The sequence below is a fragment of the Garra rufa genome, chromosome 24 (assembly GCF_049309525.1).
Source record: "Garra rufa chromosome 24, GarRuf1.0, whole genome shotgun sequence".
Lineage (NCBI taxonomy): Eukaryota > Metazoa > Chordata > Actinopteri > Cypriniformes > Cyprinidae > Garra > Garra rufa.
In genome coordinates, this window is record NC_133384.1 from 3,827,453 (window position 1) to 3,845,059 (window position 17,607).

The 17,607-nt window shown below is 32.3% G+C and overlaps 2 protein-coding genes across 3 annotated transcripts in view; one reads left to right on the plus strand and one right to left on the minus strand.

The window, feature by feature from the left end:
• Positions 1-10,751, plus strand: part of pdss1 (prenyl (decaprenyl) diphosphate synthase, subunit 1) — a 15,670-nt gene extending 4,919 nt beyond the window's left edge. The window contains exons 3-11 of one of the 2 annotated variants that reach the window (XM_073830407.1): positions 3,019-3,145; positions 3,245-3,375; positions 3,462-3,603; positions 3,712-3,823; positions 3,905-4,014; positions 4,100-4,180; positions 7,560-7,673; positions 7,846-7,926; positions 10,163-10,751. In XM_073830407.1, coding sequence (XP_073686508.1) covers positions 3,019-3,145; positions 3,245-3,375; positions 3,462-3,603; positions 3,712-3,823; positions 3,905-4,014; positions 4,100-4,180; positions 7,560-7,673; positions 7,846-7,926; positions 10,163-10,303 — 1,039 coding nt within the window. In that variant the 3' untranslated portion in view covers positions 10,304-10,751. The remainder of the gene's footprint in view (positions 1-3,018; positions 3,146-3,244; positions 3,376-3,461; positions 3,604-3,711; positions 3,824-3,904; positions 4,015-4,099; positions 4,181-7,559; positions 7,674-7,845; positions 7,927-10,162) is intronic. The other variant, XM_073830408.1, reaches the window with a different exon arrangement.
• A 1,974-nt stretch (positions 10,752-12,725) lies between these two features.
• LOC141300009 (abl interactor 1-like) overlaps positions 12,726-17,607 on the minus strand; it is a 20,245-nt gene continuing 15,363 nt past the window's right edge. Inside the window, exon 7 of the mRNA XM_073830309.1 lies at positions 12,726-14,108. Within this exon, the coding sequence (XP_073686410.1) occupies positions 13,933-14,108 (176 nt within the window). The 3' untranslated portion in view covers positions 12,726-13,932. The remainder of the gene's footprint in view (positions 14,109-17,607) is intronic.

The window sequence follows — 17,607 nt, forward strand, 5'->3', positions numbered from 1 at the left end:
AATGGCCAATCAGAGGCGGCTATGTTACGATCCTCTCACCACTCAAAGTGCCGGTTTCAGTTCTGCTGAATTCTATACCTCCACGAACTCTCTCATTAAAACAAAGAAAGTGTAGACATGATGTAAATAAGAGATTCATTGTACAGAGTAAAGGTTATTTTATTACTTTTTATTAACTTTGTGAGATTGCGATTAACTACAGTAATGTATGAGTGACAGCTTTCCAGTGATTGTAAGGGGAGCGCGCACTTTTTAGACTATAATTAATTCAGAATTTGAATACATTTATTCATGGATTCACTCTTTGATAACCCAATATCGCCATTGCCATCATGTTGCATAGGCTACTTACACGAGTTACACAAACTAAGAGAAGGTAAAGCAGGTGCTTACTCAACGAAATATGTCTGGACAGCCGCACTTTTACACGCGCCCGCGAGTAAACATTATTTTTTCTTTCACCATGCAGCAAACACACACACACACACACATATATATATATATATATATATATATATATATATATATATATATATATATATACATGGGCGTCGGAACCATTGTACGTGGGTGGGACAGGACCCACCCACTTTTGAAGACCAATGATATTGGACCCACCCACTTTTACTGTCTCAGCGAGTATGTTTGCACTTTTCAGAGCGCCTTCAGACTAAGTCAAATCCATTGTATGAGGTATGCCTTAATAAATTAAACTCCATTTAGCTATAGCCTTAAATTAAATGCTGTGGTTTCCTCAAATTCATTCCACTTGGCTTATTCAGAGTCCATATCAATTAAACTCATTCCGGGTTTTCACTTGTAGGTCGTGCCTGCTGCACTCCCGAGACACAGCAAAGTAAACAAAGCAGCATAACTTCTGCTCAGATACACCTCACCTAGCTGATACTTTATTTCAACTTTTTCGATTATTTCATTAATTTTTATTGAAAACAAATACCTTTCCGATGTGATATAAGTGAAAAGGGAGACGATTTCGAAAATGATCCACCAAAAGGCGGACGCGAACTCGGGTCTCCCGCGTCAAAAACGATGCGTATTATCACTTACGCCACTGAAACTGCTCTTTTGATACTTCTCTTTTGTAATATTTGTAAATATGGCCTATTTGCATTGTGTAATAACATTAAATAAAAGGCACCAGACTACATAAAATGACATATACTAGAGTAATTTTTTTCTGGGGGAGGACCCACCCACATTTATTTTGCTTCCGACGCCCGTGTATATATATATATATATATATATATATATATATTTTTTTTTTTTTTAACCGTTTAACTGATAGTAATAATCGGTTAAAATTCTTACTGACGGTTAACGGTTAAACGGTCAATATGAGCATCCCTAGTTTTCAATAATAATAATAATTTTTGAGCAGCAAATCAGAATATTAGAATGATTTCTGAAGGATCATGTGACTGGAGTAATGATGCTAAAAATTTAGCTTTGAAATCACTGGAATAAATTATTTTAAAATATGTTCAAATAGAAAATTTAAAAAAAGGTTATTTTTAAATAGTAAAAATATTTCAAAATTTGACTCTTTTTGCTGTATTTTGAATCAAATTAATGCAAGCTTGGTGAGCAGAAGAGACTTCTTTAAAACATTTTAAAAATAAAAACTTTTGACTGTTTTTTGGTTTAAAAAAAAAAAAATCATTTAAAGGTCCCATATCGTACACATTTCTGGAGGTTTATTTTATTTGTTGATGTCCTTAAGAATATATATTTGCGGTATAAGTGCCAAAATCCATCTCAATATATTTTTACAGCTCCTTTTTTAGGAGCTCTGTCAAAAACAGGTCGATTTTGGCCCATCTAATTAATATTCATGAGCCTCTCTTCTGATTGGCCTGTTGTTTTCTGAGTGACGCACAACCAGGCCAATCACAGGTAACTACGGTCATGTACGCTGTAAGCGTAAGCGAGCTCAGAGCAATAGAGAGAGCTGATACTCAACAGGATATTTTAGAATGATCATTAATGTTTTTTCTTTTACAAACACCGAATGCAGTAAGCTACATAACTGTTGCTTTAGTAAAGCCCCTTTCACAATGCGCGCTGATTCTGGAAAATTACGGGAACTGTGTGAACCAAAGCCAGAACCTAAAGGCAGTGTTGTAGTAATGATGCACGTTATCAAGCGACTCTTCACAACGAAAAATAACGTTACGTGCAAAGTGGAATGAAGCAGCGATCATCAGGCAGAGCCAGCTCCTCACTATCAGCGCTGAAGCAGTTTGTTCAGGTTAGTTTCAGTTTAGTGAAACGTACGCGTCGCATTACATCTCACATCCAAACGTCACATGTCTTTATGGTTTGTGTGTAAAGCACGCACAGATTCCGGAAAACAACTGTGAATGAACCAAATTAAACAATTCCGGAACAAATCGTGGGACACATTATGCGTGTATTTACCGGAATGGCTGTGTGAAAGAGGCTGAAGTTGACGTGCCGCTGGTCTCTTATATTCACGTTGTTCTGAAGCCTGTGTAATGATCGGAGCTTGACATCTATCGACTGAACAGGGTTTTCTCCACTTGTTTTCCTGTTGTTGTTGCTCAATGGAATGGATGCGTTGTTGTCTGGGGGTTTGACAAAAGGAGGGTGGGACGTTGGTTTGTGACTGAAGGCGGTGACTTGAGTCGATCGGACGTCACATCGTTACGGAAGTCACAGCTGCTTGTGAAAATGAACAGCTACTTTAAGCAGGCTGTGTGCAGTTTACTGTGGATTGACTGTTTTGAAACTCATATGGTAGTTAGATAGCCCCTAGACCTTAGTTATCATGAAAAAAGCCAGGAAATTTTGATTTTGACGATATGGGACCTTTAAAGATACAAAAAAATGTGTCAGCTAGCCCTGATCTCTTTTATGTATACATTCATACTTTTAAAGTACTTTTATTTTTCCTTTTATAATTTTTTTTATTAACAAACACATCTTTTTGCTGAATTTATGTGTTTATTTAATTGCATTTACATGTTTGTGTTTAAGGCACAGGAGTAGATGTCTGTACACAACACCACACGTCTGTTGCAGTATATGCAGTGATGCAAAGCTAAAAGATCCTTTCTCACTAGCACAAAAGGACTTGCAAAATTTATATGAAGACATAAAAAAGGTACAGCAAGAACTCCTTCTTAATGTGAAATTTTATACCATTTTATGCCTTTTAAAAAAAAAAAGCACTGAAACTGACCTGTTGAATTTCCCGTTTCAGCAGCTCCTCGTCTCTAAAGCAGAACTCAAAGCGCTGTGTGATTATTATTTTGATGGGAAGGGAAAAGCCTTTCGACCCATGATTGTGATCCTGATGGCTCGAGCTTGTAACGTCCACAGCAATAAAGAGGGGTGAGAAAGCACTTTAACACTGTGTGTGTGTGTATTCAGATTGTGGTGCATCGGTCAGTGTTTATAAAGCACTCTAATGTCCTTAGGGTTCTTCTTCCGGCGCAGCGCTCTATCGCTATGATCTCTGAGATGATCCACACTGCCAGCCTGGTGCACGATGACGTTATTGATGATTCGGACAAAAGACGCGGGAAAAACACCATTAATAAAGTCTGGGGAGAGAGAAAAGTGAGTGGCTCTTTTGAGAGTTTTTGTACTTGGTTTTAAAAAAGCTTTCAGAAGCCCTGTTGATGTTCCGTGTCAAATCTGCATAATATTTTTGTCTGGAACTGTTAGGCTATCCTGGCTGGAGATTTCATTTTATCAGCGGCATCTATGGCATTAGCACGTATTGGGGACAATACAGTGGTGTCTGTGCTGTCGCAAGTCATAGAAGACCTTGTCCGAGGTAAGTCAGTTTGGATTTGAGTTATGATATTTGTTTTATAAATTGGGACTGTTTTTTATGCTTTTTGTTGGTAAATTTCAGGTGAATTCATGCAGCTGGGGTCTAAAGAGAATGAAAATGAGAGATTTAAGCACTACCTTGAGAAAACCTTTAAGAAGACTGCAAGTCTCATTGCTAACAGTTGTAAAGCAGTATGTACGTTCTGTTTTAATAATACGATCAAGTTCAGAGTTAGAAAAGAAGTTAAACACCAGTGTTATTTCATTTGAATTCTAGGTGTCAATTTTAGTGAATTCCGATCCTGAGGTTCACGAAATCGCCTATCAATATGGACGAAACGTTGGCATTGCGTTCCAGGTAATTTTTCAATTTATGTGTAAATAATTCCCCTTGGATTTTATGTATATTATGGTCCTTCCTATGATTTATGTTTGTGCATGTTATAGTTTTTTTTAATGCTATCATTAAATGTTATACTTATTACTTTGTTTTGTAATTCACATATATGACCCTGGACCACAAAACCAGTCTTAAGTCGCTGGGGTATATTTGTAGCAATAGCCAAAAATACATTGAATGGGTCAAAATGTTAGATTTTTCTTTTATGCCAAAAATCATTAGGAAATTAAGTGAAGATCATGTTCCATGAAGATTTTTTGTAAAATTCCTACTGTAAACATGTTAAAATGTAATTTTTGATTTGTAATATGCATTGTTAAGAACCTAATTTGGACAACTTTAAAGGTGATTTTCTCAGTCTTTTTGATTTTTTTGCATCCTCAGATTTCTGATTTCAAATAGATGTATCTCAGTCAAATATTGTCCTATCCTAACAAACCATACATCAATAGAAAGCTTATTCATCGAGCTTTCATATGATGCATAAATCTCAGTTTTGTCAAATTTAACCTTATGACTGGTTTTGTGGTCCAGGGTCACATAAGAAGCACACATTTATTCCAATGTAACTTGATTAACTGAACAATACAGAAACATCATAATAACATGACTTAAACCAGCTACACTACCAATCAAAAGTTTTTAAATGTTTTTTTTTTCTTATCTGCTCACCAAGTTTGCATTTATTTGATCCAAAGTACAGCAAAAGCAGTAATATTGTGAAATATTTGTACTATTTAAAATTCCTGCTTTATATTTGAATATATTTTACAATGTCATTAATTGCATCATTGCTCCAGACTCCAATGTCACATTATGCTTCAGAAGTCTTTCAATATGCTGATTTGTTGTTCAAGAAATATTAATATATTTAAATCAGTTGAGAATTTTTTTTTAGGATTCTTTGATGAATAGAAAGCTTTTTCTATAATTAATTTCGATTTAGCTAATTTAGTACTTTTATTTAGCAAAGCAAGGCTGCTTTAAAATAATCTAAAGTGATGATAAAGACAATGAAGAAAATGTTGTTCTTCTGAAGTGTCTATTCATCAAAGAAACCTTTTTTCAACGTAATACTAATAATACATGTTTTTTCGAGCAGCAAATCATAATATTAGAATAATTTCTGAAGGATCATGTGACTGGAGTAATGATGCTAAAATTTTTACGCTAAAAACTTTTGACTGGGATGCATGTATATAAAAGATGTGGGAGTTGGGGTTTTTTATACATATTTTTTTTTTAATTGCAGTCCATCTCACCTAAATTTTTCCTTACTCAACATATTTTTGTTTTTACAATTTATGTTGTTAGGAAAATACAGAAAGTGTACAACTCTAGGTGGTGTTATGTAATTTTGTTAGCTTAAAGGAGTAGTTTACTTTCAGAACAAAAATGTACAGATAATTTACTCACCCCGTTGTCATCCAAGATGTTCTTGTCTTTCTTTCTTCAGTCGTAAAGAAATGGTGGTTTTTGAGGAGAACATTTCAGGATTTCTCTCCATATAATGGACTTCTGTGGTGCCCCCAAGTTTGAACTTCCAAAATGCAGTTTAAATGCAGCTTCAGAGGGCTGTAAATGATCTCAGCTGAGGAAGAAGGGTCTTATCTAGCGAAACGATTGGTTATTTTCTAAAAATATTTACAACTTATATACTTTTTAATCTCAAACGTTCGTCTTGCCGAGCTAGACACGATGAGCATTTGAGGTTAAAAAGTATATAAATTGTAATTTTTTTTAGAAAATAACCCAGCGTTTTGCTAGATTAGACCCTTTTTTCCTCAGCTGGGATCTGTTTACTTCAAAAAACACAATTTCTTTACGACTGAAGAAAGAAAGACATGAACATCTTGGATGACAAGGGGGTGAGTTCTGAGAGTAAACTACTCCTTTAAGGAAAATTGATTTCAAAATGTGAATTTAACTAAAAAAGGCAAGTAAAAAGTCAGTAATAAAATATCAGATTACAAGCAGTATCACAACTAAATATAATTCTCTCTAATTAACATTAAGGACACAGACAAGCATTAGACTGCTGTCACTTTAAGACCAAAAGCATGGATCCAATATACTGATACATAGTTTTCTTTCTCAACTGTTTGCTTACATTTTAGGCATAACTGTGATATACGACTGTGTTTATGTGAATATTTTGACAAGGTTGTGTGTGTATTTTACTGTTTACGTGCAGGAAGAAGCAAACCAACAAACAACTCAAATCTGTACTTGCGAGCTGCTTGAGATGCAGCTGTTTGAGATACTGTATCATAAAGTTCTGGCTGTTGCTGCTGTCTCTTATCACAAAACTAATAGTTACTGTTTTATTGGCAGCTACAAATTGAAGAAAATGATTATAGTTAATTATTTATGAACTTTAACAACCTTCTGCAGTGGAGATTTCTTCTGGCTCTTCTAGGGGAAGTGTCAGTGTGTCGTTTCTTCACTAGCAACACTAAATAGACTTAAAGGGATGGTTCAGGCAAAAATGAAAATTCTGTCATTAATTACTCACCCTCATGTCGTTCCAAACCTGTAAGACTTTCGTTCATATTCAAGATATTTTTGATGAAATCTGAGAGCTATCTGACCCTCTATAGACAGCAAGAGTACTACTAAAACGTAGTAAGAACATCAAATAAACGGTCCATGTGGCATCAGTGGTTCAACCGTAAATGTATAAAGCTACGAGAATACTTTCTGTGTTCAAAGAAAACAAAAATAACACCTTGCGTTGTGGTACTCTCGTTAATGGCACCTGCAGTAGAATAATTGTTGAATAAAGATGCTATTTTAATTTTCTTTGTGCACAAAAAGTATTCTCATAGCTACATATAATTACGGTTGAACCACTGATGTCAAATGGACTATTTTATCAATGTCCTTACTATGTTTCTGCGCCTTGACCGTGGTAGGACCCTTCCTGTTTTTGGAGGCTTAGAGAGCTCTTAGATTTCCTTAAAAATATCTTAATTTGTGTTCTGAAGATGAACAAATGTCTTACAGGTTTGGAACGACATGAGGGTGAGTAATTAATGACAGAATTTTCAGTTTTGGGTGAATTATCCCTTTAAGCAAATAAGTTTCAAACACCTCACCCTGGCCTTGCTCAGACAAACAGATGGATTGCAGTTCTGTTTTGAAGCATAATTGTGCAGTAATTATACACTGCAACTTTAAGCTTTGAAAATATATGCCTAGACCAACTTTAGGTTGTAACTGAATTAGTTCACTATGGATGTTTCATTAAAGTTCACATTGTATTGTATTAAATTATGATGTTATAAGAACTGTCAAGGAAAGTCAAGTAAAAATGTAAGTTTATTGTATTTTTCAGCTTGTGGATGACATTCTGGATTTCACTTCCTGTGCAAACCGCTTGGGGAAGCCGTCAGCTGCCGATCTCAAACTGGGTCTGGCCACCGGTCCTGTTCTGTTCGCATGTCAACAGGTATGACAGCTGAACACATCTGTGCTCTCACAATATAAAGTCACTTTTTTGAAGTAGCGTATCAGGTCTAATGGTTGACTTGGTTTATTACAGCTATAAAGTTAACGTACAGTCTATAGTTTGGTTTTTCTAACATCCTCCCAACCATATTCACACTACCTTTTCTGTTTAGTTTCCTGAGCTTCATTCAATGATAATGAGACGCTTCAGCTCTGATGGAGATGTGGATCGAGCCTGGCAATATGTCCTGAAGGTGAGAAGAATTACAATATATTATCCATATTTCAGCACATATCAAAAATACTGAGAAATGCTGTTTACTTGAATTTTGCCATCTCATTCTTATTGACATAACAATATTTTTGACATGTGGGAAAGCCTTTGACAAAATGACAGAACAGCAACAGTTTTTTCAAAATGACATTTAAGACGCGTTTAATATTTTCAATTATTTTTTATTATTATTTTGTTTTTGTTGACTTATTTATTTCATTCTAAAACAAATTAAACCTTTAAAGGGGTCCTATTATACTCATAGTCATTATTTTGTTTTGGGGGGGGGGGGTGCACTAGAACATGCTCTCATACTTGGTGGTTCGAAAAACGCATTGTTTTTCACATAATTTACATTACAATAGCTTTCTCCCCAGGCTGCTGGCACAAATGGCTCGATTAGTTCCGGGTTTGATGAAGGTCCACCTTCCGAAAAATGCTTGTCAATGCTTGTGCTTACATCAGCCGCGGCTCCGCATGTGTTTCAACCCTCTATACCGCACACGTCAATGGTGCGGCTCCAGCGTGGCTACCGGAGCAGTTCCCGGACACTTTAGTCAATGCTTGCATTTATACCAGCCACCCTGCGGCTCGCTGAAGCATCCCAGAAACGGCTGTCCATGCTACATCGCTAAAGTTAGGGAAATCCGCCACCTCGTCCCTCCCCACCCGCCTACGATTCGAATTTCCATAGGCGGGATTTATTTGAATGATATTCTAATGAACCGCGTTGTGACATCATAGCATCCGGAAAACAAACGCTGTAGTCCAAAGGAGCCGTTCGTTGTAGTTCTTGAAAAGCGATTTTTTAAAAACTAAATATCTCCCTTTGGAGTGGACTTTGAGATTTGTAACTTTGTAGATGTTTTTTATGCCCTAAAATTCAAAAAGTGAAAAAGCATAATAGGACCCCTTCAACCAGGTGAATTTATTTTTCAATAAAAAAAAAATTGATTAATAACAATTTTAAAACATGAATGAAAGTTTTAAATAGTTCTATTAATTTGTCAGTGATTTAATTTGATTGAGTTTTTTTTTTTTTTTTTTTTTAAGTTTCTTTTAGATGCTTTGCAAAAGTATTCAAACCCCTTTATTTTTTTCACATTTTATGTTTCTGGCTTATGTTAAACTGCTTTAAATGACTTTTTTCCATGTCAGTCTACACTCCATACACCATAATGACAAAGCAAAACCAGAATTGTCACAACTTTGTACATTTATTAAAAATTTAAAAACGGAAATAAGTAAATTGCATTAGTATTCATACCCTTAACTCAGTACTTCAGTACTCAAATCTTTTTGGTATGGTGTAATAAGGAAAGGAAAGGAGGTGAAGTGAAGACAAGTATGGTGACCCATACTAGGAATTTGTGCTCTGCATTTAACCCATCCAAGTGCACACACACAGTAGTGAACACACACCCGGAGCAGTGGGCAGCCATTGCTGTGGCACCCGGGGAGCAGTTGGGGGATCGGTGCCTTGCTCAAGGGACTCACCTCAGTCGTGGCATTGAGGGTGGAGAGGGTGCTGTACGTTCACTCCCCCCATCTACAATCCCTGCCGGACCTGAGACTCGAACCTGCAACCTTTGGGTTACAAGTCCGACTCTCTAACCATTAGGCCACGGCTGCCCCCAAGCTTTGCATTTGGCAATTATCTGCCATTCTTGTCCTCACCTCTTCACCTCTCCAGCTCTGATCAGATGCACATTTGCAGGTTTTCCAGACATGTTTGATTGGGTTCAAGCCCAGGCTGTACCTTCAATTCAGCAGAATTGTATCTGAACTCTTCCCCAGATGTGTGGCTTGATGCAATCCTGTCTCTGAGCTCTACAGACAGTTTTTTTTTTTTTTTTTTTTTTTTTTTTACCTCAGGGCTTGGTTTTTGCTCTGACATATATTTTCAGCTGTTATTAAGATGTGTGTGCCTTCCAAATCATACCTACTCAGCTGAATTTGCCACAGTTTAACTTCACTCAAAGTGTAGTAACATCTACAAGCAATATGAATGCTCCTGAGCTAAATATCAACTGTCCCAGATAAGGGTATGAATACTTCTGGAATCATTTAAGTTTATTTTTGTTTATTTTTAATTATTTTGCATTTTAGATATTAAAAACCTGTTTTTTGCTTTGTCGTTATGGTGTTTCGAGTGTAGACTGATGTGTTTCTATAACTCGATTTGATTGTGTTGTTTTCCATGTTCACACACACAGAGTAACGGTGTGGAACAAACGAACTACCTCGCCCAACACTACTGCCAAGAGGCCATTCGGCAGATCAGCCAACTACGGCCGTCAACAGAGCGAGATGCGCTCATCCAACTGACCGAGCTTGTGCTGCGCAGGGATAAGTGAGCCTGGACGCAGAGCTCCACACTCAGGCAGCTACACCTCTGCAGAGCCCTGCTGTGAGACCGAGAGAAAGAGACACGCCGGGGCTTCAGAGATCAAAGAATCAAATTTACATGGTTGTCACTGTATGCTTTACCGTACTGTATTCGCAGAGCCCTGACCTCCGTTAACCTCTGCGTGAGGTGCTTTACTGGTATGGAAAGAGAACCTCTGCGAAATCATTGTAATTCCAGGTGTAGCACAGACGGATGTGCTACTGTCACGTGTGTGTCCATGTGGATCCGTTACAGATGCTCGCTTAAACATCCGTCCACACTACGAAAGGCCAAACGTCTTTGATGTCTAAGATGTTCTTGTTAATGTACTTTTGCATCAAGTGCTTAATAACAACCAAGGCCTTAAACCTCACTGGCTATTTACTCCAATTAAATAAGGTATTTTTTAAAGTAAACTTCCTGTTTGACTTCTATTTTCCCATCTTGTCCCTACTGGAAAAAAAAGGAAAATTTCATAAAATATTTAATATTGATACCAGAATGTATGTAACATTTCATTAAAGGGGTCATCGGATGCCCATTTTCCACAAGTTGATATGATTCTTTATAGTCTTAATGAGAAGTCTATAACATACTTTGGTTAAAATAGCATTATTATATCCAACAACAGAACACCTCAATCGCTCAATTTTTATGATTGTAGGGTGGTTGTGTACACAAACTGCCAACACACATTAATGTTCAAACATGTAAAAGAGAGTTTTGCATCCAATGACCCCTATAAAAAATATTTTAATCTAGTAATTCATTTCTTTTTAATATAATTAAATTTATCCTAAATTTTTAGGAAGTAGGATGTTTATAGTACAATATATTAATTTAGAATAATAATAATAATTATAATTATTCTGAATTTTTTTTATATATATATATATATAAATTATCCTAAATTAAAATAATTTCATTAAAACAATATATTATTTCAATCTAGCAATTCTATTAAGTACACCCGTAAATGTTTTAGTGATAATTATTATCATTATTTATATTATATTATAATTAATAAAATTATAGCTCATTAAAATGTTGTATGATTAGTCTTTCACAATTTTTATTTTTAATTAGGATTTTATTATTATTTACAATTATTAACAATAATAAAAATAATTATTAATGCTAAACAATTGTTAATAATAATAATAATAATAATTATTATTATTATTATTGTTGCTGTTATGGAAGAAATGGATTACTGTTTATTTCTAGCAAGTAAGATGACACTGATCAAACTTGATTCAAAAACAGTATCTCTATACTCTGTTTTTTATACTATTTAATAAAATTATAGCTGTCATTTAATAACATTAGGCTGTTTCACAATTCCTATTTTTAAATAGAATATTTGTTATACCATTTAAGATATTTAAGACTTTTTATGACCTTAAATTTCATACAACTATTATTATTATAATTATTATTATGCATTAAAAATAAATAAAAAAAATCAGATATTTCAATCTAGTAATTTATTTAGTACATCCCTAAATGTTTGAATAATAATAATTATTATCATCATTATTTGTTTATAATTAATTTGTATATATTAAAATATAATTTATACAATTATAGCTTATTAAAATTTAGTATAAAATTTTATACCATTAGGCTATTAATGTTAATAATAAATTACATTAATAAATTTAAAAATAATTATTTTTAATTGTTATTTTATAATTTATAAAATTATAGCTTATTAAAATTTAATATCATTAGGCTGTTTCACAATTCCAGGACTTTTTATGACCTTACATTTCATAAAACTGAAGAATAAATCTATTTTTGGTTGCAAATACAACTATTATTATTATGCATTAAAATGACCTAATTTAATAATAATTTAATTAAAAAAAAATTATTATTGTCATCATTTATATGTTTATATAATTTCCAATTTATGAAATTATAGCTTATTCAAATTTAATATCATTAGGTTGTTTTACATTTCACATCACATTTAATATTTTATTATTAGTATTATTATTATTAATAGTACTATTATAGTAATATACTGTGTTTTATATATTATTAATACAATTGTAGCTTAATAAAATTTAATAACATTAAGCTGTATTACAATTCCTATTTTTAATTGTACGACTTATGACCTTAAATTTCATAAAACTGAAGAATAAATCTATTTTTGGTTGCGCATGCATAATAGTTTGTATTAAAAATCATTCCATTAAAAATTATTTATTTTAATCTAGCAATTCTACATAGTACCTCCATAAATTTGAATAATACTAATAAATTATGTTTTTATTTTATTATTATTTTGCCATTTTTATTACATATGGTTTATGTATGGTATACGGTAATAATCTGGCTCTACATTCATTTAAAAAAGGTAACAAAAAAAGTCAGACACATTTTACATAGAATGATTTATTATAAAAGACTGTACAATTAAATTTCAATTAACATATTATAAATACAAACTCCGCGTTGAGACGAGTTTCAGCGCAGACGGAATTCATTTGGAACACTTCAAATGTTTCATTATGACAAAAAAAAAGTCTCAAGGCATTAGCTTTAAACACCTGAAATGGCTGACAGCGGTCAGACGTAGATTAATCAAATCTCTGGAATCAGTTTTTAGACGGTATGACTCTTAAAACAGCTCTGGAAAAAATGGAAACAGACAACAACACACACAAAAAAAAGGAGGAATTAATGCCAGACCTGAGTTGAGTAACTAAACCAGTTCAGATGTCAAAACTGTGATTCTGATACTCCTCAGTTCATTGTTCTGCTTGAGAACCACAGTATCGCTACTGTAAAATAATGCGCAATGGCACACGCACAAAAAAAGTCCAGCATTGTAAAAATTGTGATTTGTATTGATTACCTTTAGATACTTACTTTACAGACTAAATATTAAAGATATCTACATAGAATTTATGTTTGTTCATTGTGGCACTGACTAAAACGAATATTAAAATGTAGAGAGACTTTGTTGAGCGTTCAAGGGGAAAAAATGAAAAAGTTCTGTGCGTCGCATTCATAACCCAAATTAAAAAAACAAGATGAATATTAAACTAAAAATTAGAGCATAAAAATAAGTAGTCTACAAATGGCTATATTAAAAATAAAAGTGTACTGTAAATAATACAAAGACGAAAGCAGAATGGAATTTAACGTTTAGGTTACACATATTTCAATTTCGTATGCATGCTTTACGTTAAAAATTTGATACACTTTGGGGCAATGATGCTTCCAGATAAAACACTCAAATGAATTAGTTTCTAAGAACGAATGATTTCTGTAGATCCAAACAAAGGTGAAATGAAGAAAAGAGGTAAAGGGAAATCAAATAAATGGTTGACTTTTAGTTGGAAATGTCGAGACAATCATCTACTTTACATGTTCACATGTTGAAGATACTGTGATTGACATTCACTAGAGAAACCCACAGGCTAACTTTCCTTTTATGTACACTGACTTCCTCTGAATAGTTGGTCATCCCCGTTGGCCCACATCCACCCATCACCACAAAGTAAAGTTCACTGTCAGGAGCAGACGTGTTGGCGTCTATGCTGTGGCGTTGATCTGATTGTTGGGGTGTGTGCGGTCCCTTCAGTCGGCGTAGTGCATGATGGACTCCACGTAGTTTCCGGGAAACAGGCCGGTGACGCCGTTGCTGACGCCCTCGAACCAGCCGTCGTCGTTCTTCTTGATGATGTAGATGATGGCTCCTTCCATGAAGCTCAGTTCATCATCCTTATCCTTGGAGTAGTCGTAGATGGCAACCACTGCAATGATGAAAGTTGAGGGAAATATCAGTTATTAAATCAATGACAATATGCTAAAAGACACCGATGTTCAATAAAAAGATTATTATTGTTATTATACTATTTTATGTAATAACATAACCATTATATTTTTGTTGATCAATATTATTATTACTGATAAATATATAAATAATAATTTCATTAAATATAAGAAGTTACATGTTAATTTATTAACATATATCCTATAATTAAAAATTATTCTAATACATTATTATTATAATAAATAAATACATGAATATTAATAACAGAAATGTTAATACATTGCTTCAATTATTATTATTATTGTTATTTGAATAATTACATTAATAATAAATGCTACATAAATTACATAATAAAAATATAATTTTTATTAAATATATATTGATGTTAATAAAATAAATCCTCAATATAATATTAAAAAAATATTTAGCTTTATTATTATTATTATTATTATTATTATACCATTTTATTTAATAGCATGTAACTATTTCATGTATTATTATTACTGATGAATGTATTATTAATAACCAGTTAATTATGTTAACTAATCATACAAATGTTAATAATTATTATAAATATCCTATAAATAATTTAAAATGATTCTAATACATAAAATAATGGTTAGTAATAATAAAATTAATAACTATGCATTATTTGTAATACGAATTACATGATATTTAAATAAATATACACAGATTTTAATAAATAAAATCTTAATAAAATAAATAATTCAATATAATATGTAATAATGATTATTATTATTTCTTTTATAATCATTATTATAATAATTATGCTAATAATAAATAGTAAAAAAAAAGAAAGAAAAAAAAAAAAAAAAAAAATATATATATATATATATATATATATATATATATATATATATATATACAATATAATAATAATTATTATAATAATTATGCTAATAATAAATAGTAAAAAATAAAATATAAAAATAAATTACACACACACAAATATACATGTATATATATATACAGGGTTCTTACACCTTTTCCAAAGTAAAATTCAAGCACTTTTCAAGCACTTTCAAGGTGCATTTTCAAGATTTTCCAGCACTGTGGTAAATTACATATTCACATACATGAGTTCTTAATTTTAAATCAGATGTTATTGTGCTATTAAAAAACAACTGTCTAGATTGCATATAACATTGCCCCATATAAATAGTCAACATTCAGTATACAAATTATATAATTTAAAATATATAATTAATATAATTTACTGAGTATCTGTAGTATTTTAAAAATAAAATTTAAAGGCTTTTTAAGACCTGCACAAATAAAAGTAATACTGTATGAGTGGAGTAGGGCAATGTCTATGGTAACACATTAATGACTGGTATAAAATGACTGTAAAAAAAAAAATGATAAACTAAATTCCTAAAACTTGAAGGCTTTTCACCAATACATTTCACATTTCAGCCTAAAAGTACTAAAAGGTAGTCAAAAAGACACTATAAAATTAATAATAAAATTTAACTGGCCCAAATGAAAAAAGACCAACATTCAACATTTTTAAACATTGAAAATATTTTTGATTGACATTTAGACTCCTATCTGATTTTCTATTCACAAATATCAAGGTATTTTTTTTTCACTATTTACAGTGTATCTTCAGAATTTTTAAATATCAATTTAAGGCAATTTATGACCCTTTAAGAGCTGCACAAGTAAAATGAACACCGTAGTGGGGTTGAACAATGTACAGTAACATTAAGCCATAAAATGACATGATTTATAATTCAGATTTTCACAAAAACAGAACATCTTATACAATGGCATTTCAGCCTTTATACCTTTAAAATGGATATATCAAGTATAATTTATTTAAAACATAAATATTACTGTCTTAATTGTTTAGATTTTTAGAAAGCACCTAACTTCTTTTACATTTACAACTCTTATGTGTATACTGCATAAAAACATAGGCCAATATTTGTAATAATCTTACTAAACAGCTGAATATTCGCAAATTCATTTCCCTGTCATGAGGGGGCGCTTTAGGAGTGCTGGAATTCTACGGTTTCCTAGTAAGGGCTGTACACAAATCAGCATTAACGCAGTTTTATCAGGCATGAAATGAAAATGCCAATGACACGTTTCTGAGGACAGTCGGTTCCCTTCAGATACATTCATATAAAGACATCCGTGCCGCGTTTTGACTTTGAAACGTACAGTGTGTATGTTTATTCAATATGACATCATTGCCTTTTGAAGTTTTAATCAAGCCCTATCGATTCTCGTATTTCTGTCCCTAACTCTTAAACTTCTAATTAAGCCTTTTCTCATACTATTTAATACATTTAAAACTTTTTATGGCCTTAACTTGATACGGCTAAATTGATGAGTTTGTAATGACCCGCACGAGCCCTCTACTTTAAGATAGTCCGGTGAAACATTTTAGTAGCCCGACTGGAAAACACAATAGCCCCGGGACATCGGGCTGGCAATTTTGCGATCCCCAAATTCTCGTTTTAAACATAATTCTTATTTGTCGTTTTCAAGCCATCGAGGACTGATGCAACAACCTCCTAATAACTGGTTTGTTTTATCTACGGCCTCTGATGAGAGGGCGCGCATCAAGAAAGACCGGCAGATCACACTACAGCCTCACGTGCACACTCGAGCGGAGCTGTTTTTTTCTTTTCTTTCTTTTACATATTATAAGCATAACAAAAAATAACTATTTAGTATGAAAGCGAATTAATATGAAACCGATGCAACTGCATATTCAAGCACTTTCAAGCACTTCATCCAAAATCCAAGCATTTTTCAAACCTTGAAAACACTACATTAAAATTCAAGCATTTTCAAGGAATTCAAGCACCCGTACGAACCCTGTATATATACACACACACACACACACACACACACACACACACACACACACTGTATATTAATTACTCAATAATTATTACTCAAAATATACATTTTATGCAATATAAATTACATGATAATTATTTGAATAAATACACGTTAATAAAAAATATTTTTGAATATAACAACATCATTATTTTAATAATTATGTTAATAAATAGTAAAATAAAAAAATAACTAGAAAATATAATATACATTTTATGCAATATAAATTACATGATAATTGTTTCATAAATATACATATTAATAACATTTCCTTGAATATAATAATAATATTCTTTTATTATTATTATTGCTCAAAAATATATTATACATTTAATGCAATATAAATGTCATGATAATTGTTTCATAAATATAAAGATGTTGCTTTTTTTATATAATAACAATAATTATTTTTATATTACTCAAAAAATATAACATACATTTTATGCAATATAAATTACATGATATGCATAGATGTTAATATAATGTTTTTCTTGAATATAACAATAATAATAATAATAAATTGTTAAGTAACATTTTAATAATAACAATAATAATTGTAACAATTAACAATTTTAATATTAATAATTATAAAAATATATGGT